Raw genomic sequence first — 21,063 nt, forward strand, 5'->3', positions numbered from 1 at the left:
GATGATCTAGGCAGAGGGAATGGGAAGTATAAAACATGTTTATTAAACTAGGCAGTAGTTTAGTACATATGCAGAAGGGACCCAGTTACGATTATGCAGTCATCTCTCATTTCTTTCACAGCCAAACTCCTGAGGTGTGATCTTGCAACCTTAATGTCATTTCAGATAGCTTTGTGTGTGTGATATATGTTGATGCACCTCTAGACAAAATTCAGTTTGTGACAGTTACTTCTTTTTCTCTTTTTGCATTTTTGGCATTCTTTAATATGCTCTGTCAACAAAATCAGAAAAAAATCTTTCCATTCCTAAACAAATAAAGTTCAGTACTATCCAGATGTGTATACTTAAGTTGCTGCCAGATAGACAGTGATTTATACTATACGTTTTGTGCCCTGAGCTTTCAGAAATAGATTTCTTTTCATCCTGAAGCCCGGCAGAAGTCTAGCAGTAATAATTAGCAAGCCATAAAAATCGACCTGATTTGTGGGAACCACTGAAGGATGCAAAAAGACATTTCTGTTCAAGGAGCTAGGAACAAAAGCGCGTGGTTACTGACCCAGTCATGTCAGACCTAAATTTTGAGGGAATCCCAAGTGATAAGCGTTCTGCAGTCTGAATACTGCCTATTCATTCAGCCCTTCTAGCAGAGTGAATGAATCATCTTTTCAACCAGAGACAGCCCCTCTGGGTCAGAATTGAGGTCAGTGGTGGGGCATGTGGTTCAGACTGCTTGCCCTAAATGAAAAAGAAAATATACAAGACTTTGCTTACGCTTTTGCAGTTTCAAGCATCTCATCTATAAAACATTTACATATAGTATTTCATGAGACCTCTTACAAGTGGCAGCTCTGGATACATAACCAGGTCCTTCTGGAAGGGCCATCTGTCTTCCTAGCTGCTCATGTGCATTTTCTCTTCGGCGTCACCCCTACCCCAGAACACTTTCTCAGCTGATCTCCCTGTTGATGTCCCCAGCCTAAGCACTAGCTCAGTGTCACCGTGTGCTGTCTGTAGGTTTTTAACATGAGGTGGTCAAGTTGATTCTGCAGAACAGACTAAAAATGAGAACCCTCCTCTCTTCGTCTGGTGAATCAGCCCCACACACGTGGGAAGACATAGTCTGCAGAGCATATTTTTGCTGCATCAGCAGAGGTATGTTGAAGAACACGTGTCTGGGATGTAATGTCATGTTTCAGTTAGAAACTTATCAGACCAACAAAGCTGTTCATTTGCTAGAGCCTGGCTGTGCCATAGGTGCTTTTCATTTTCAGTGCAATGCAGTCTATGTCATACAGTGTATTTTCATTTAGAGTTTGTTAAACATCGTGATGCTCAGCAAGGCGCTGTGACATTCCATCACACTTGATGGCGAAGGGGCACCTTTAAAAATCAATTACAAGAAACCACACAGTTATTTAAAGTCAATATTAAAATAGCAAATAAAGCCTCTAAGCCACATTAAATCTAGGTGTTATTTACATGGTAAAAACATGCCTTTCCCAGAAAAGGTTCTCCAATTGAGAAACCAGGGGCAAATTAATGGAAGAAAGATTCAGCACTTGGCTTTTGAACCTGTGTAAAGTTTTATCATATACCACCTTCTGCACAGTGTAATTACCAACAGTGGGAAGAATCACCATTCATTTGCCGGGAGCCTGCCACCAGCGGGTTCTGTTTGATGCACCATAGCTCTTTGTGGAGAGAGTAATTGTTTTCTCTTCTCTGGTTATCTTTTCCCTGGTGCACCTATTCTTATAAGCATCTGTCCCGTTCCCCTCTTTCCCAAAATGAAGAGTCATAGCCTGTCTAGTCTTTCCTTGCAAAGAAGCTTTTCCAGATCTTTTATCATCCTTGTTGAGCTCTCTGTACCTTTTCCAGGTCTACTTTATTTCATTTGTGATTAATACTTAATGCTTTCAGGCATCCTAAAACAACATCAGCATTAGTGCTGCTGAAAGACTTTGCAGAAGAAAAAATACGGAGAAATTCAAGATGAATTATGTGTTGGATCCTGGATACCTCTCAAAAAACACATCAGAAGCACCCAAGCACTTAAATTGAAGCATGAATTTTCCATGTCCATCAATGCTCTGTATGTCTGGTATCCTGTTGTGCTTTTGTGTCCTTTTGTTCTTTTAGTGGAAGTCTCTGATGGCAGCCTGTGGAAGGACACAGATGAGTTACTTCCCTTGTCCAGAAAATCACCTTGAAGGTGTCTTCTGTATGCACTGCTTCTTTTGGAAAGAGCACGATGATCTGGATCCTCAAAGAGACATAGGTACCTGACTGATGGAAATCAGCAGGTCTATGTCACTGGTGGAAACTTGGTGCATTGAGAACACGCTGATGTGAGACTGAAGCTCTGTGGAGCTTCTTGCGTCTTCACATGGAGCAGCTCGTGCTGGCTACTGCCGGTGGCAGGAGTCTATGCTGGATAGTTTGATTGGAGATGGCAAATCTAGCTTCCCTCCTTCCCCCCTGGCTGTCTCTTTATATTAAAACAACACAGGTTCAGCCTCATGGTTTGGGTTTTTTCCAGACTTTTTCCTCAGTTACCGAATTTGTTCATCAGTCACATCTTATCATTCTTGACATGCACTTTCTTCATCCAATGCAACTTTCTTACCCTTCCCTACTCCCTGACCCTGGGCTTGTTGCTCGCCTCCCACAGAACTCATTCATTCTTCATCTTATCCCAGGAGAATGCCTCTGACTTCACGTACATACATCAGCCTCTCAGCACGGAGTGTGAAGAAAAAGAGTGGCAACAGAACAACGTTAAAACCAACCTGTAGCAAGAATCAGGCGGTGGCATATACCCATGGGAGCTTGGGGAAGAAATGAGTCTCTGAAATAGGTCTTTTCTGTGACAGCAAGTCCTGCAATTAAGATTTCAGAAAGGCTAACTCAGTGAGTTGGTTCCTCCTCGCACACTAGAAACCTTAATTTTCTTAATTCAAAAAACCAAGGAATTAAAAATTAAACTTAAAAAAAAAAAAAAAAAAAAAAAAACCAAACCTGTAGTTAAAATACAAGCCAGGACACATAAACTCCTCTTTCTGTTTCAGTGCACATCCCAAGAACTTAATTGAAGCCCTTTTGAGGGAAAAACTTCTTCTGAAAGCAAGGGCTGCAAAATCAACTGCTGTGGCTTCAGTTTCCTTCAATACTGGCTCTGTGCTCCCTGCCCTCCTGCCCCTGTGCCTGAACAGGCTGGGGGAGTAGCTGCTTGCTTTCTTTTCTTTGTAGGCAGTAGGGTTGGTTGAGTAAAGAATTGGCAGGGAAAAGCTACCACATGATAAAATTATATCCCAAATATTGTGATTTTACTATGTCTAGAGTGTTTAAGAGCACAAAAGATTTCTGAGTATTCTCATTTCCAGGTAGGGACAGATTATATTATTTGCCTGGGTATACAGTCATGGGTCATATGAGTGGGTGGCTGAATGTGGGTAGACAGCATATTTTTAAGTCATATAAGCATAAGGGTATATTTAAGTTAAAAGAAGTCCTTTGTTTGTAACGTTGTTGGTTAGAAAATAATACGAAGGGATGAAATAATACTACCACTTCTGTAGGACCAAGGTTTTGCAGCACAAGAGTCACAGCTCAGACAATTCCCTAGGAAAGAAAATTCTAGCACCAGGTAATCAATGCCAAGTTTGTTGTAAATATAGAAGCAAGCAGACTTTGCAAATAAACTCTTTCCCAATTAGTTTTCCAACCCTTTGTCTCCTTATTTCTATTTACTCATTTGCAGTTAGATGTTTTGTGCTGCAATTGAAAGCATTGGTTTCTGTTGGCTGTAATGGGTTTCTGGGCCCCTGCCTCTAAGGTTTTCTGACTGTGAAACTGAGAGTCAAAGATGCTTAAGTGAGTTTGGACGGAGGGACCTCAGAACAAGCTTTCTTCTGTTTGTTGCTTTTTTTCAGCATGAATAAACAGTGCCTCTCTTAAACAATAAGATGCTTTTGCTTCCGCTGTGATCCTGGCATGATTGCCTGGTGTGCCTGAGTGTAATGAAAGGAAGCCTAAATGCATCCTCAGCAAAGGAATAATCTTCTGCCTTTGGCCTGGGGAGAAAATTTTTTTCATGTGAGCAAGAATTTTTACCCAAACAAACTGGAGCAGCACATGGCCTTGAAAATCCATTCCTGTTATCACCTCCGTACTTCGTTTTCAGATCAACATCTTTGTGTTGCTTCTTCAGCTGTGGAATAACTGACTGTGTTCCTTCAGCATATGGAAAGGCAAAATTAAATTGGGATGGTGACTGGATCAGGAAGTCCACCCCTGGAGTTACTGAACTATCCTTTTTTTGGGGGTCCGTGGCCCTGGAAAGGTTGCAGAGAACTGATGTGTGGTGCGAATACTGTATTCCAGATTTCTGCTGTAGGCTGGTTCTCCTGCATGTATTTATGGGGAAGAATCTACCAGAAATTAGCCCAGGACATGCTTTTTACTATTTGTAGTAGCTGACGTGATGATGCTCCCAAAGATAGCATCTGGGTATTTTCAAAGATTGTACTGTAGCAGGGGTGGAATTAGTTTTAAAAGTTAGGTAAGACCTTTGAAAAAAATCAAAAAATGCAAACACACTTGTAGAGGCAGCATTTTTTTTTCTAATTAAAAGCTCAGTGAATAAAGTTAGGATCGTGTGAAAATGTGTCATGCTTGATGAGATCTCGGTGAAACTGGAAGAAATAAGGGATGTGAAAGTAATTCACGTATGCAAAGAAGGACAAGACACACCAGTGTAGTTAAAGTGCTTATTCTGGATAAGTGAGATATTGTTGTGTGAGTTTTTGTTTAGCAGTTAAGTTTGTAGCACCTCTTTGCTACATGGACCAGTTTGCTTCACCTGCGTACAGCGCAGCTCTGCTGAAGTTGTCAAGAGCATGGCCCTGTCCTACGTGAAGAATATGCAAGTAACATACTAGCATAATTAATTCATTTCTTCCTCCCTAATCTGAGATGTCACCCATCGTAGAGCCTCTTGAGAGGAGATGCAACATCAAATCAATATGTCTTAGCAAGGTCAGTGTGGGGAAAAAAAACTCCTGAAAAATTTCACTCCAGCTTTTCATTGTCTGCCTTTAGCAGACCCTATCCAAATACAAGTATTAATTAGTGTGGCTTGAGAGCAAAGGAAGCACATAGCTATGTAGCCCATTTGCAGTAGCTGTGGCAAATACATGGCTTGGCTGGCGCTCCTTCAAACAACAGGCTTGAAAATGTGAGTCTAAGAATTAGAAGATTCTAAACTGGGTAGTGTGTACTGCCATCACCTTCTGTACCCATGTGATAAATAAACAGAAGATGACTTGTTTCAGCTGCCTAGAAGCACTGAAGATTATAATGGAAATGGTAGAGAGTAGGGGAACCAAGCATTCAATGTTCATTTTATTGGTCAGTCAGTGTTTGTTTCAGACAAGATTTCAGCTGGCCAAACTTGTGAAATGTTGGCAACCATAGTGCTTTTAGTGTGATGTATTTGTGAGTGTTTCTAGTAGTTCTAATTTTTCTTTTTTTTTTCCCCAGCCTGCAATGGCTATCTCAAGTTGCATGCTTCTTCTCTGATGAAGAATTTTTCCCCTTAAGTAGTATTTTGAGCACCCTTGTCTTATATAGCCCATCCTCCAGCCCGGCTGTGTTGCTTTTATGGATTTTCAATTGTCTTCTTGCCAAGGTTTGAAGTGACCACTGTGGTAAGAGAAATATGAAAAAAAATACATTTCTTCTGTCAGAGACATGTTTTCTAGATAGTATCTGAATCTCCTTTTCCCATCAAAATAATCTCCTTAAAGGTTTTCTCTGTTCTTCTCAGCTTTGTGAAAAGTTATTTGTAATAAGCAGCAAAAATCTTTTATAATTACTTTAGTAGCAAAACCAGACTGTAAAAGTACAAGTAAGGACTGAGTTGTTGAGTGTTTATTTCATTGAGTCTTAAATATAGAGTTTAAAATCTCCATTTATTCATATTGTGGAAGAAACAAAGTGTACCATGTAGAAAGGTTTAATTTCCAGTTAGGTTATCGCAATGCTTTGAAAAGCAAGAAGGTTAGGAGAGGGAGGATGTGCAGAGGGTGACAAAGTATTGCAATGGGGAAAGTCCACTTCAGTGTGCCCACCCTGAGCAATCCTGGTAGCACACTGGTGAGCTGGATTCCTCTTGTAAAGCCCTCAGGGGGCCACGTAGTGCAGCTGCTTCTTTGAATGTTTCCCTGCCTGATCACACCCCCAATAACTTAATCTGAACACAGCCGTTGGAGCTAATGCTGTTTATTTATGGTGTTTTTTCTGTGCCTCCTGCACTGAGGGTGAAAAAGCCAATGTAGCCACAAGTGTTGGTGAATCTTTTTCTCTGCCAGGATTGTAAGTCAGGGCCTTGGCACGGGTCGTTTGGATGGTTGTTGGCTAACGGCTGTGGAGCCTCATGTTTCAGACAAGGCTGCCAACTGCAATGCCTTCTCTAAAGTGCACGGAGAGGGCTCGCAATGCCCATTTGAAACTCTGCTTGGTGGAAAAATCAATGCGGTGTGTCTGACTCTGAGGTGCTCCCCTGGGAGCAATCCCATCCTTGGTCAGGGCTCGTTTCAACCAGTGTCCTGGAAACAAAAGACTCCACTGAGAAATTCGGGAGCCTTCTGGCTGTTAGGAAACATCCCAGCTTCTCAGCAGAGCTCCTTCCATCCTTCAGCCCCTCCATCTCCCTGAGGCAGGAGAGATCTCAGGTAGGATTGAGCAGAGACTACCTTCTCTGTTTACTGATCAAAATAAGACAATGCTGTCATGGTGCCTCATCTTAAAATTTGTAGAAGGATTGTGTGTAATTTGATCCAGAGAGACTTGTGTTTCTTCGTGTTGGCACCTTTACTTACTGGTATTTTGTCTTTAGTGCTTTTCCCATCTTTATCGTGGAGCAAATTTATTGGTAATAAGTTATTGCCTTATTTCTTGTTTCAGATATCACTTATAGTTGTCATGGTGCTGTTGTTATGGTTACCATCTCCTTCACCAGTTAAAATGCCTTTCCTCTCTCCTGCAGGAAGCAATTATGATTAGTGATGGATGGGTGTGTGTGAGGGTGTTTGATGAATGGTAAATGATGTAAAAATGCAGCATTGTGGACAGAAATGGTTTGTCAAAAAGGGATGGTGTTGGAGAAGGAAGGGGTGTGCAAGGATTCTTCTGGATTTTTAGCTAGAAGTGAGCTCTATGGTAGATGATTTTTTTTGCAGGCAGAAGCTGCTAGTACCATGATTTCACCATTGGAAGAGAGAAGGGCACCCAGTTTCAGATTTCTGAAGTTTGAGCAGGTTGATGCAGTCCCTGGGCATGGGAGCGAGGGCAGCTCCAGTGAGGGCAACCATGTGTCTCAGGAGGGGAGCATCCAACGGCAAGTCAGCTCAGGTGTGCTCTGCTTTCCAGCAGCCCAGAGAAATTAATACCTTCCCTAGGGAGGAAGAACTCTGTCAGTCAGGAGTGGAAGCTGAAAGAATTGTTCTCATACATTTACCTGTTCGTATGTTCTGCAGCAGGATGGACCTGTTTGCTCTCAACAGAAATGCAACTGGTGCTGCATCTTGGCCCCCATGTGAACCACCTGGCCGAGCAGGGTTTGTTACTCAGTACAGAGCTGGAGGGCTTTGTCAGATTCACATTTCTCCAGGTGAAAGCATTCACCTCCATCAGGAGCTGTGCAGCTCCTGCAGCGGGGTGACCCACCCTTCCCACCCGCCTGCCTCTGCCGATGCCCAGCCCAACTGTAGGGAAACTCCGAGAGGGGTTTAAAATCTCTGTGCCCACAAGGCAGGACACGGTGCAGGAAGGAGCGTGGAGTACGAGCAGCCGCTCCCCTGACTCTCTGCTTGCTCTCTGCCGTGCCAGTGCTGCAGGTCTGATCCACTGCTTCAGAGGCTGCAGCCATCCCTCATCCCCAGTTCTGGCAAGGATGCAGATTGCAGTAAATTTTCAGCGTCTTTCCACAGTGAGCCTCCTTTGTTCAGCTTCTGGTCCAGGCGCCATCCGTTATTTTTCATCCATTTTGTAATCCAAGGTACAATCAAAAGGATTTTCTACAAAGAATATGTGACTATTGACTAACTGTTTGCAGCATGGCAATGGAAAAGCCTCTTAAAAGCGCCAAGCACTAATACAAGTGCAAGGAGATGAACGCTGCTGGCATTTTTAACAGTTGCAAGGCAGTATTTAAGTGGATAGTCTTGCTCATGTTGTCTAGAAGGAGGGATTTAGCTGCAAGCTTATAACTCAAGCAGTGGACAAGGAAAAAATAAATCATATTTGTTATAAATTACAAGAGAATCTTGTTCATCCTTTATTAGGCTTGAGAAGTAGAGTGGCTCCAATTGAATGTTTAATTCTGTCTTAATAACATACCCTATTACTAGAATTGTGGCACTTAGACATTTAGCATCAAATAGTAAGTTTTGTTAATCTTTTAGTGGCTCTAGACCATGACCGAGCATTTTGAGTAAGAGGGGAGCTAACGTGGTCCCTGTCAGAGCCCATGAGACTTTCTCCCCATCCATGCAGTTTGCTGTGGTTCTTTCTGATCAGTGTGAAGCACACCACTCACATCTGAAAATAATCAAATTAATCTGAGAGAAGATGCATGTTAACTGAAATGTAGTGAAACGCAAGTGCAAAACTCTCCATGTGTTCATGGCATCCAAAATTATCCCTCATTTGGTAAATATGTGGAGGGTCCATGAAGACAATATTACAGGCTTAGTTTTATGATGGTAGCAGGAGATTATTGGAATTTGTTCATCCAGATTTCCCACCTTCTGTCTCTTGTTGCTGTTATTCTGGCCTCGTCATACCTACCCGCTTTCCTTTGCTCTTCTAGACATAGTTGTCAGTAAATTAAATTTACTGTCAAATTTCCTTGGGACCTCTTAATCCACAGTGCCTGATACATAATATTCAGACACATCATCCCAACTGGCCAGTTGATACGTGGACATGAATTAAAGGTTTTCACAGTTGTGTTATTTACTAGTAGGAGTTAGACTGCATCCTATTTGTATATGGTTTGGGCTTTTTATGTTAAGGAGGAATTTAATTTATTTATAAATGCCTCTGCACCGCAGCCTGCCTCCACAGAGAAATCCCCACCCTCTTCTGGCCCCGGACTCAGGAGCAGGGGAGCTGAGTCAGTGTTATGGTGCATCTTTGCTAAACAGCCCTCTGGGAAGCAGGATTTGGCCCTGGAGCCATACAGGGAGCACTTCCCCTCTCCTCCCCTCTCCCTCCCACTGAGCTCAGGATCTGGCCATGCCCCTAGCCGGGGTTTGGTTTTCTTTTTGGAGGAGTCTGTTGTCTCTCCTTTTGGGAACCTCCAGAGTTATTCTCTCTCTTGAACTGGAATTGCAGCTCTTCCTCCATGTATCCAGGTGGCTGTTTCCCTTAGTTCATGAGTTAGTTTCCCTGAAATCAAATAGCCTCATTTCACTGTGGTTGGGCTTATAGACACAGGAGTAGGTGAAAACAGGGCTTCAAGCAGGAAGGCAGGGTATCTGCAAAACCCTTAAGTATTGGCCTAATTCTGTTCTCTTAAAAAGTAAAATCTGTAGAAAACTTACCTGCTTACATGCAAAGGCAATGTTAATATAATGCTAAGATGGTCCTGCAAGATGTACTCACAAATATAGAGAAGGACAGCTAGCACGATGGGATGTTAAATCAGCATTCTCTTGGATTTTGCTTATCATAGTCTCGTGCTGTATTACTATGAGTGATCTGTTGTGTGTCGAGTTCAAAGCATTCAGGCTTGGCTCAACCCAGCGATGGCAGTGGGAGCTGGTGTCGCATAAAAGAGCATATGGGTTAAGAATATACAGTGCCTGTGAAAGGAGGAGGTAGCTGCAAAGTTGGACTGCGCGTCCCCCATGAGGTTTGTCCATGTTAATTACAAGTTATTGAAGTATTTTCTGTCTCTATACAGTTCCCAAATGGCTGTAAATGATGAGGGAATTAGTTTCTAATATAATTTCTGCTATAAGTTACTAGTTTAGAAGGCAGGGTGTCCAGTTCAGACCCATAATGCCATCCCTAGCTTACCACTTGAGTAACAAAGACATGAAGTTAAGGTTTGTGAAGTATCTCTCCGCTGTGGCTGCTGCTGGCGGCTGCCAATGGAGCGTGATCTCTACAGACAGGGAGTGGCCAGAGTGTCAGTAGCATCTTCCACGTCAGTCTGGACAAGGAAAGCCTTTTGGTGAGGGCTGTGCGTGACCCACAGGGTCAGCGTCACTGATGCAGTCTCTGGTTCACAACAGCACCTGCTTGATCCCTCTGTAAGGAGGGGACATTTCTCACCCCACTCCCATACCCTGACTCGCTCAGCTGTTTTTGATCAGGCTTCACGGTGAGGAACATAATGTAAGAGCAATGTTGCCACAGTCCTGTGCCATGTAGCTAACTCAGCCTGCGCCAAGGCTCGTGCTTGTGCCCCATGGCGTACTGGCGTGCTGTCACCAGGAAGGCTTTGGAGTAGGGGGTTGCACTGGGGTGTTGGTGCAGCGGGGGCTGGTACAGCCCATGAGCTCCACTGCCCTTCCTGCGTGGCCCAGCGCCTGCCTCAGTCACCCTCTCACTGCCACTAACTTCAGCTGATGGAGGGGAAAGAGTGAGAACATACCAGTAAGATCCCTGCTGTGTATTCTCTGATAATGAGGTTCTGCTATAAAAGACAGAGAAGAAAGGCTAATAAATATCCAAATTAATTTTTAACTAAGGCAACGTAACAGTTTAAAGGTCTGGCTGTGCCGCCTTTTCTGATATTTTTTGAAAGCTTTCTTTGCATTTTATGCAAAGAATATCATACTGGAAAGAGGAACTTTTTGCTTCCCTGAAATACTGTGTTTCCCTAGATTGTCCAAACTATTCCAGGTTTCTCCTTTTTATATACCGATCACTATTTAAACACTCTTGGTTTTTCTGTGTCGATATTTAAATTATCTGATTAATTCCATGGTATGCGAATGAAATGACAGAAAAACAACTAACCTGATGGTAAAAAGCACACCTGTGTATTCTGGATTTGAACCTGAGCTGTGGATGATTCATGCCATACAGCAGATAGTCATTGCTAAATTGCTGAGTACAAAGATGCATTGTGTGACTCACTCGCTGTGTTTCTACTACCATTATAAACTCTGAGAGCACTTGATGAATAACAGTCAAGAATGAATCCATCCATGTTTCACTCTGTAACCATCTTTTATAAATACTGAGCCAAATTCTGCCTCCAGATACACACAGCTCTCATTGAAGCCTGCCCACTGTATTTATTTTTAAAGATAAAAGCACTCCTGTTACTTTCACAGAGGACTTCTGTGACACAGTCCATTGTAAGGATGTGAATATCCTTCCTCAAGAGCTTCCAGTGAAGCAGGGAGTGGCTGCCTGGAACAGGGAAGGGCACTTTAGGGACAATAGCCTCCAAACTGCAGCGGTGGGATGTAACGGTTATGTTCATCCTAGTGATTTTCAGAACCATGTTCCCCACACTCAGGTCTCAAGTGACCCTCCCTCTCCCTGCTGAGGCTCTGGGCTCCTCTTCTGGGTGACCCAGGGGCTGAACTGCTGATGCTGATGGGCAGGTTCATATTGCTGCTGAGTCTTTCTGTCAGGTTCAAAGTGCACTGGATTGGTGGGGAAAGCCTTGAGTTAGGGTTTGGGTTTGGTGTGTTTTTGTTTTTTTTTTTTTTCCCCTGAGATTCCTCAGGGGACACAGATGAGAATATCTCATTTTTTCCCAGAACAGGCTCTGTTCTGTCATCAGACCCCAAACGGAGGTGCCTTTGGATGTGTGCTACTCACTCCTGTAGTATGTGAGTATGTACTCGCTCCTGTAGTTTCTATGTAGCATCTCATGGGAGATGTTTGTCCCATGGACTCATGATTTGGAAAGGTGCTGATCAGAAAATGTTCTTTAGTCTCATGCAGTAAACAGACCTAGAGGCAGAGGGTTATGTCTTTGGTACGTAGGAGATGGCCTTTACCCAGCTCTGGCTCTCTCCTTCATAATTACGCCATCACCTCTTCCCGTACGATTTGAGATGGCTGCATTAAGGCTCTTGCTGTGTATGCAGAGTGGCTCACTGATGAGTATCCCATCAGGGTAAAGGAGGAGGGGAAGGCAAAGGGAAGTGGACTGTGTTTACCATTTCTGTGGCCGAATAAGGCCTGTCTCAGTGCCACTGAGCCTTGTGATACTGCTCAGCCCACCATTTTCATTACAGCTTAGAGGAGATGCTGGGCTTGGAGTTCCCCCTGCTCCTGCAGACTTTAGGCAATTGGTTATCCCCAGGGAACGGTGCTGGGTCAGAGTGAGAGCCGATAAAGGTGTGCCTCCCAACACACCATGGTTTCACTGAGAGGCAAAAGAATTATTAATCCTTTTTGGGGTGGAACTGCAGTTTGAGTCACATATTTATTGTGAATGAAATCTAATTTTCATGGTTCAACATGATTTTTTAATTTAAAATAGATCTGAAAGACAGTATTATTAAATTATAATATCCGATCTGAAAGGGGTTGAGTTATAAATTGTGAACGATTATCTGACAAATAACAGCTTTATCTCATGTTTAGAGGTTTTCTACAAACTGACCTGACTGTGGAAACTAGTGGGTTTTTTTTCTGATTTGTTTGGTTGTTTTTTGTTAAATGTCTGCAGAACATATGTACCTTATCATCGAAACACATATTACGATACATTGTCTTCCTAGGCTTACATATTGAAAATCTACTACTACATTTTTCTGTGAAGAGTAGCCAAAGCATACAGCTTGTGTGGTGGCTTCTTTTCCTGGCTTGGACAAAGGAGAGCTAATTAATAGGAGTGAAATACATGTGAAGTAGCAAATAATGATTAGTTTTGTTTATGTATAAATACTGATAGTCATAAGAGAATGCAAATGCTTGTGTGGGAAACAGCTATTCCCCAGGGGCTGTTTTGGACAAAAGGGAATGAGTGTGAACGTTCACAAAACAGCAAGTAAGAGAGGATATAGACAGGGTCAAATAGCACATATGTTCAGGAACCCAGTGACTTCTCAACGTGGTTTCTGCCATGGCTCGCAGCAGATTGCATGTGCCACAGAGGACGGATTGCCCTGCGGTTCTGTGCCCGAAGAGCACCCGCTCTTTGCAGCTGCAATGCAAATAGCAGTAACAGCTTCACTTCTTTTAGCAGTTGTGGCATTCTTCCCTTTATCACCCTGGGAAGATGTCGTTGCGTTATGATGGCTGATTCACCCCTCGTTAAGTGGGTCGACATTTAACTATGATTAATGAGTTAAAATCAGATTAATGGAAGGGCAGCCCTCAAGAAACTGGTGCTAATAATTGCAAGGCATATTGAGAGTCAGGGAGGACTTGACCCATAATTTTTCCCGCTTGTGGTTTGTTTTGGTTTCAAAGCAGTTCACTCACACCCAGGACAGACAAGCAGAGGCACTTCTGCATTTAAACCCTCTCTCATCTGCCGGACACGAGTTTCCCTGGCAGTGCAGCTGGTGACGTGCCTGTGCTGCACCCGGTCGCTGCCTGACGGTCAGGGGCACAGTCACCTGCTCGGAGCTGATCTCTCCTGCTAATGTCATTACAGGCCACGCGGTGAAGGCAAGGAACCATGGCGGAAGATAGGAAAGATGAAGCCAAGGCACCACACTGGACTTCGGGTCAGATAACAGAGGCTTCCTCACACCCACATTCACCTGAAATTAAGGAACAGGGTGGCGCAGGTGCTGGACTGGTCAGAAGTGCCAATGGATTTCCCTACCGAGAGGATGAGGAGCCAGGGCTGGGCAGCCACGAGCAGCCGGGGACATACACTCGGACCAAAGAGAATGGGATCAACGGAGAGCTGTCGGCGGGGGACAGGGAGACTGCAGGTAATGCACCTCAGTGCCCCGCCACGAAACACGGGGCTCTGCAGACCACTGGATAATGGTTCTCCAAGGGGAAATGTTACATGGAGCCAAGTGTGCCCTGGGCACAGGGGAGCTGACGTGAAGGAGCATATGCTTTGGAAGGGCACTAGCTCTTCACAGCAAGGGCTGCATCTTCATCTGGGTTTGCACAGCTCGTATCCCTACCCAACATCCTGGGCAGTGCTCTGAGAAGACTTCAGGAAAAGCATGACGGTGCCTTAGTGCCTCTTGGTAGATGGGACACAGTCGCCTCTCTGGGGACGAGAGAACAGGCTGGTGTAGAGCAGCTGCTCAGCTCGTCTGGGCTAGGAGGGAGTAAGAAACCACTCAGCTGTGGTGCATGGATGGCTCATGTTGCCCTTGCATGCATTTGTGTGTGCATGAAGGAAGGGTTCTCCTGTTATTGCTCACAAGTTACAACACCTTCTTGAAACCGCCAACTATTTGCAGAATAATGTGTTGCTCAATCTGACCAGGAATCCTACATTGCAGCGTCAGCATTTATTCACCCTTGCCCAGGCATATTTCACCAGATGCTCACTGGGACTTTGTCTATTTGTAAACTTTGTTAGGATTCTAGGATTCAGCTTATTATTTGGGAAGAAAAAAAGTGTGACTGTGTCACAATAAAATGTGCAAAGCAGGTTTCCTGTTTTAGAAGTAAATGCTAATTCTCTCTGTGCAGAGTTCCCACTTTAAATCCCAAATGCACAGCGCAAGAGGAATTTCTCTTGTACAGACACAGCTGCCCTTGATACATCCATCCATGCATGCTAAAGAGATCTTTCTAGCAATGTTTTTTGGCTGTTGACAACATTTGGAGATACTATCCATAATTTCTCAGCACTGGAGAATTTTAGGACTCTTGGGCCCTATAGTCATTTCATAGGCAGCTGTGCTGGAAATGGATCTCTGCTAAAAGTAAATGGGTTTGGATTTTAAGAGTCTTTTCTTGTGGATAGCCAAAATTTGAAAGTCAAAGGTAAAAGATATCTTGTGTAAGGGTTCAGGTGAACACACTGTTGACAGTTGTTTGGGGGGATGATAACAAGGTTTTGTCTCTTTTCCGTAACCCAGCCTTGTGCTATGCTTAGCCAGCAAATAAGCAGGAGTAGGTGTGCAGGAATCACAGAGGTGAGATGATGCAGTTCTTAGAGGTTGATGTGGGCTGTGGGGAGACTGAGTACATTTCTCACCTTTGCCACAGATTTTTCACAGTCTTGGACAAGTCCCACCCATACACGTGGAGAAGTGGGAATAACTTTACAGGATAAAGAGGAATTTCCTCGCTGTCGTGGTTTGGGCCTGGTCGGCAACCAACCCCCGCAGCTGGTCACCCCCCCTTCCCCCTCCCCTCCTGGGAATGGGGGAGGGGATTAGAGGGGTGAAGGGAGACTCACAGGCTGAGATAGGAACAGTTTAATAATGGCAATAGAACGAGAACAATGACCATGATAGGGGGAAAAAAAGAAATATATAAACAGGCAATGTGCAGCATAATTGCTCACCACCCGCTGACCAATCCCCAGCCCGTTCCCGGCCAGCGACCCCGAGATACCAAGATCCCGCAGTCGCAATCCCGGAAGAGAGAGAGAGAGAGAGAGAGCGAGCTCCTTCCCGACCCCCCCGCCTCTATACAGTGAGCATGGCGTCCCATGGTATGGAATATTTCACTGGGCAGTTAGGGGCAGGTGCTGTGGCCGTGCTCCCGCCCTGCTCCCTGTGCCCTGCGCACGGGCAGGACACGGGGAGTTGGAGAGTCCTTGAAGTCTCGGCAGCAGCTGAAAACATCAGTGTGCTATCAGCATTCTTCCCATACCAAACCCAAAGCTAAATCCAAAACACAGCTCTCATCTAGTTCCTGAAAAGGAATATTAACTCTATTTCAGCCCAAACCAAGACACTCGCCTTAGAGAGGAAGGAGGGAAGCGCTCTTCTCAGGGTCTCTCAAGCTCAGGTTCTGAGCGGTGGTCAGTGTCTGAGAGAGACCTGAACATTTAATTGAGGAGTTTGCAGCTAATAGGTGAAAGGAGGCAGGAACTCACTGCTGCCCATCAGCGGGCATTGTAGTTGTGTAATTTCATGTTGCTTTTTGAGGCAAGAGGTTAAAGAGCAGCAGGAGAAAATATGAGACAGTATGGGCTAGGGCAGGCAGCAGGACTGGGGACACACACTTGTCAGGGGAACAAGACTAGTCATGATGCAGGTGAAGTTTGCTCCAGTCACCACTTTGTGGCCTCATTTCTGCCTCCCCTGCTTTTTTTCTCACTGTCTGCTTAGATTGCAAGATCTCCGGTGTGGGCACTTACTGTCGATACACACAGTTTTTGTTTGGGAGTCTTAATATAACTTACCTTGTGGCATCTTTGTTTGTCCTTGAACACCAGAAAAGTCCCTAAAACTGCCTGCCTTCATGCATGAATACCTAGCTCTCTTGCAAACTTGTGTACTCTGCACACACACACTGGCTAAGCCTGTACTTAATTAATGCAACGTAAACCATCTTAGGATACTTAAGATATATTTTTAATCATTTTTTTCTTTTTGAAGGAGAAACCTGTTGGCAACTTACTGTAGTGATAGAAAGGGAGCGTGTGTTGTTGGGGCGTGTGTTGCCATTTTACACTGGTATTTACTAGCTGGATATGCTTAATGCATTGTGAAGCAGGAAGTTTAGAGGTGGATTTTTTGTGTTTGATTCAGAGTTTCACCTTGAAATCAGTATTGCCATTTGCTACTAAATTCAGTCATCTTTGCTGTGTTTGTCTGCTTGTAAATTTTAACTGCAGTGGGGTATTGTATCACGTAGAGTTTTTAAATGTCACTCTGATACACGTAATTACCAATAATGTGAATCATTTAATCATTTGTAGTAGCTTACTGACTCCAAACAGCTGAGGAGAAAATACACAGGAAGCCAAGGTCAACTGAGATAATTAAGCCAAACTGTGGGTTTGAGTGGATTTACAGGGATTTTATTTTCCCTGGTGCAAGTCCAGCACCATAACCTAGGAAAATCTCTGGCTTCTCAGCCCTCTTGTTGGTTTCGGTAAATCCTCAGCAACTGCAACAACCAGCTGATCTGCAGCAGGGCACTAATATAACTTGGGCATTTCCCAGGAAGCCTCCTCTTCCTTTCTGATGAGAGCTCAGTTACATTTTGAGGCGTTTCACCTAAGGAAGATCTCCAGCACCTGTTTGACCCAGGAGCTGGGATTTAGTCATGAAATGGCCCTCTCCTAGGGAAAGGAATTCTTCAGCAGTGCAATAGTCCCTTCGGGGTACAGCAAAGCAGCAGGGCATCCATTTGCAGGGCTTGTGCTGTAAAATCTGAGGGCTGTGTGTTAAGGGGAAGGTTAGAGTCAGGCCACCAGGACAAAGGCACCTTCTGCCAACACTGGTGCAGAGGCGAGGGGTGGTAGTGGGGGAGGAAATACCAATTCTTGCCAAAACACAGACAATCCATCACTACAAGTGACATTTTTAGGTTTGTACAGCTAAAATTTGCCTTCCTGTATATATGTGTGTCTCTCTCTCTTGGCATCTAAGAGTTATTGAGTCTGACCTCAATTTTGGAATCCTCTGAATCTGGCTGTTGTGTTGCCTTTGATTGATCTGTCTCGGTATCACGCTGGTAATGGCTGCATTATGGAGGCACATCAATGCCCTCCTTTCAAATGGACCGATGGGAACGTGGGAGAGTGCACAGTGCTGTGGACAGGGTGGCCTCAGGGCCTGGTCCAGCATCCACTGAAATCACAGGCAAATATGTGTGAGAGAACAGGCTGGGTTTTTTGGCGTAGTGCATAGAAAGCTCTTACGGATGTGATATAATTGAAGGGCGGTAAAGCAGCTATTCCTTTTGATATGTATTTGTGTATATATATTTGTATATATGGACTTGGGCTGTCCCTGGCAGACCAGCTCAGCCCCGCTCCATCCTCAGCCTCGTGCCTCTGCCAGCCACAGGTCCCACGCTGCTCCCAAAGACACCTTGCCTTTGGGGTGGTCTGCAGCACCCCACAGCCCGAGATCCACTGAGTTTGCTCTCCCTGGTCCATGCCTATCCATGTCCTTTCTTACCTGCACACACACATGGCATCTTTGGTGAGGATTTTGGGAGTACTAAGAGGGGAGGATGAGATCTGTAGCTCTTATCAAGCCAAACATTTTCACGTCACATGAGATGTGTGCTGTAAAGGAGGCGTGGTAGAGTAATCTTCAGAAACTCACTCTGAAGTGGGCTGATGGGGAACAGTTTGGATTGGACCTCATGGTAGAGCACAGGATGTGTTTGACTTATAATGAAATATGAGAGTGGCAGCCTTTTCTTTGCCTGCTGAAAAGTCGCGGTCAACTAACTGGGAGGAAGCGCTGCGGAGCAGTACAGATGGGCTGCAGCATTCTCTGCCTGGGAACCAGCAATCCAGCACAATCCATTGTGTTTGACTTGCAAGGAGCATCAAGCTGCAAAGGTTTGGTTTTTTACACTTCAAATACATTTTTTTTCTTTTCAGTAATAGAATGACTAATCTGTCAAATTTATATAATTTGGAGTAAAAGTAGTTAGGTGCATTGTGAAGCATCTACAATATGTCTTTATGTACAGTGACTCAGCTGATTGAGTGCTTTCTTCATTATATGCCAAATTCAGGTTTATATTTGAGGGGGTTTGGATTACCCACACAGTTACTTGATGAATTTTTTTTTTTGGCAGATGAAGGGAAAGCATTTCCTGAAATCCTCTTACCAGAGCCTCAGGACAGTAGCTCTGTCCTGGTGTCAGTCAATGTTAAGGACAGTGACGTGTCCTGCCAGAGTGACAAATGGAGCCCTTCATTAATTGGCAGGTTACCCAAACCATGTGGGAAGCAGAGAGACTGCTGGAAAATTGTAGCAGACTTCCTGACACAGCACAGAGGTTGAGCGCTCCTGCCTTGTTTTTCAGAGCCCTTGAGTCATGGGAAAGGTGGGTGAGAGGGAGCCCATGACAGATAGATGAGAGAGGCCATTTTTGGTGGCTGAGGGGACCTAGAGACTGGGATGTGTGAGTCTATAAGTGGAACAGGAAGCGGGGAGGGCCCTAGACCTGTGAAGAGGAATGAAAATGTGGCGGTATTGAGCTGAAGGAGGAGCGAGGAGCTGAGGAATGGTGGGGGAGCAGACCCAGCAGCGGGAAGGCTACGAGGGGTGAGGGGCAGAGAGCTGGTGAGATGAAAGCTGTGAGGGAGCAAAGCGGGGGCGGGAAGTGGCAAGGAAAGAAGGAAAAATTGAAGATGAAGTAAGGACAGTAGAAAGAGATTCAATTTTATCTGTTCATCCTGAGCCAACACAGCTTTTGTGTGATGGCAGATATCATCCCAGAGATGAGGGGATTCAGACAGCAGGAACACCAGTGTGCAGGAAACAACCGAGGGGAAAAGTGGGAAGGGGCAAATCACATTACAGCCTTGAATGTAATTTATCCTAATTCAGCCATTTGGTTTAGGCTTTGTTCAGCCAGTCTAAATGGGGAACTGCAACCAATCTATTCCTGTGACCAGCTACTCTTTAAATAAGTGTATTTAAATAAGCTGCAGTATAAGAAGGACACAGACCTGCTCGAGCGGGGCCAGAGGAGGCCACAAAGATGCTCGGGGGGCTGGAGCAGCTCCCCTGGGAGGCTGGGCTGAGAGAGTTGGGGGGGTTCAGCCTGGAGAAGAGAAGGCTCCGGGGAGACCTTAGGGAGGCCTCCCAGTGCTTAAAGGGGGTGATAGGAAAGCTGGGGAGGGACTCTTTATTAGGGAGGGTAGGGATAGGATGAGGGGTAACAGTTTTAAACTGAAAGAGGGGAGATTTAGATTAATTGTAAGGAAGAAATCCTTGACTGTGAGGGTGGTGAGACCCTGGCCCAGGGTGCCCAGAGCAGCTGTGGCTGCCCCCTCCCTGGAAGGGTTCAAGGGCAGGTTGGACGGGGCTGGGAGCACCCTGGGCTGGGGGAAGGGGGCCCTGCCCGGGGCAGGGGGGGTGGAACTGGATGGTCTTTCAGGTCCCTTCCAACCCAAACCATTCGGTGATTCTGTGAATGTCAGCCTGAAAGACTGCCCTGGCATAGCCAGTAAATACTTGAGAAGAGGTGAGGAGTCCCTTTACGTTGGTTATGCAAAAAAAAAAACCATGTTGAAGACAGAGATTGTGCTTGTTTCAACCACCTGGCAGTGTGTTAAGGCAACAGCCTGTATCCCATCATGTTCCATAGCCTGGCCTTGTACTATCCAGTCTCTAGGTAAAGAGGATCTTGCTCACAGCCATTACTACCAGTGTGCTGTTAGAAAATCACCATGATGCTTAGTTGTGCTGGCTCAGGGCACTCAGCCCATGAGGGCCAAGACTGGAGATGCGATGGCAGATTGTACGGGGGCAGGTTTGCATCTCTGCGCATGGGGTCAGTAGACACGACAGCCTCTCCAGGCTGAAACTGCACCGAGTCATCGCTTGGTCTCACGGTGTGTTAATGTTTTTTTCCCCCTCTACTAACTTCTCATTTGATCTTCTTTTCATGTGTGTGTCTTTCTCTCTATGTTGCTATCCAAGTGCTAATAGTAAGATAGCACTGCCAGTAAACATACAAACAGGCTTTCTTTATACAGAGGCCTTTTTAGTCTTGCTTTCCAACAGGACTGCTTTGTCAGAGCTTTCCTTTTCATTCAGCTGTTTGCACTGGTCATCCTGCTGCTCCCCAAGCCCTCCTGGAGTTGCCAGAGCCCCCCACAAACTCCCTGAATGCCTGTTCCCCAAAGGAGCCTCGCAGCCCCGTTGTCAGATAGGCATTTTCAGCAAGCTGCATGTCTCAAGCAATACAGGCAAACTGCACAGAAGCATATAAAATCAGTGGCACCCAGAGATGAAGGTGATTGCTGTGTTTGTCCCATTTCAGCTGTTTATTTTAGAAAGCTGGAAGAATTCATACCATGTCATTGGTGGCTCCCATGGGAAAGAAGTTGTTAATTAGGTATTCTGATCTCCCTCCCTTTGCCCAGGAAATGTGACAGTAATTACTGTGCACCATCATCTTTGCCAATTTAGATACCAGACTTCTGAAACTTTCCTTCTCTGG

The 21,063-nt window shown here is 44.9% G+C and overlaps 1 protein-coding gene across 39 annotated transcripts in view; it reads left to right on the forward strand.

The window, feature by feature from the left end:
* MAP2 (microtubule associated protein 2) overlaps positions 1–21,063 on the forward strand; it is a 235,414-nt gene that overhangs the window by 148,075 nt on the left and 66,276 nt on the right. For 37 of the 39 annotated variants that reach the window (XM_042784417.1, XM_042784420.1, XM_042784416.1 and 34 more), the window contains one exon: positions 13,643–13,928. In XM_042784417.1, the coding sequence (XP_042640351.1) occupies positions 13,667–13,928 (262 nt within the window). In that variant the 5' untranslated portion in view covers positions 13,643–13,666. Of the gene's footprint in view, positions 1–6,658; positions 6,735–13,642; positions 13,929–18,342; positions 18,443–21,063 lie in introns of those variants that run through there. The other 2 variants (XM_033008990.2, XM_033008995.2) reach the window with 2 other exon arrangements.

Source organism: Tyto alba, unplaced genomic scaffold (genome assembly GCF_018691265.1).
Source record: "Tyto alba isolate M040663 unplaced genomic scaffold, T.alba_DEE_v4.0 Super-Scaffold_7, whole genome shotgun sequence".
Lineage (NCBI taxonomy): Eukaryota > Metazoa > Chordata > Aves > Strigiformes > Tytonidae > Tyto > Tyto alba.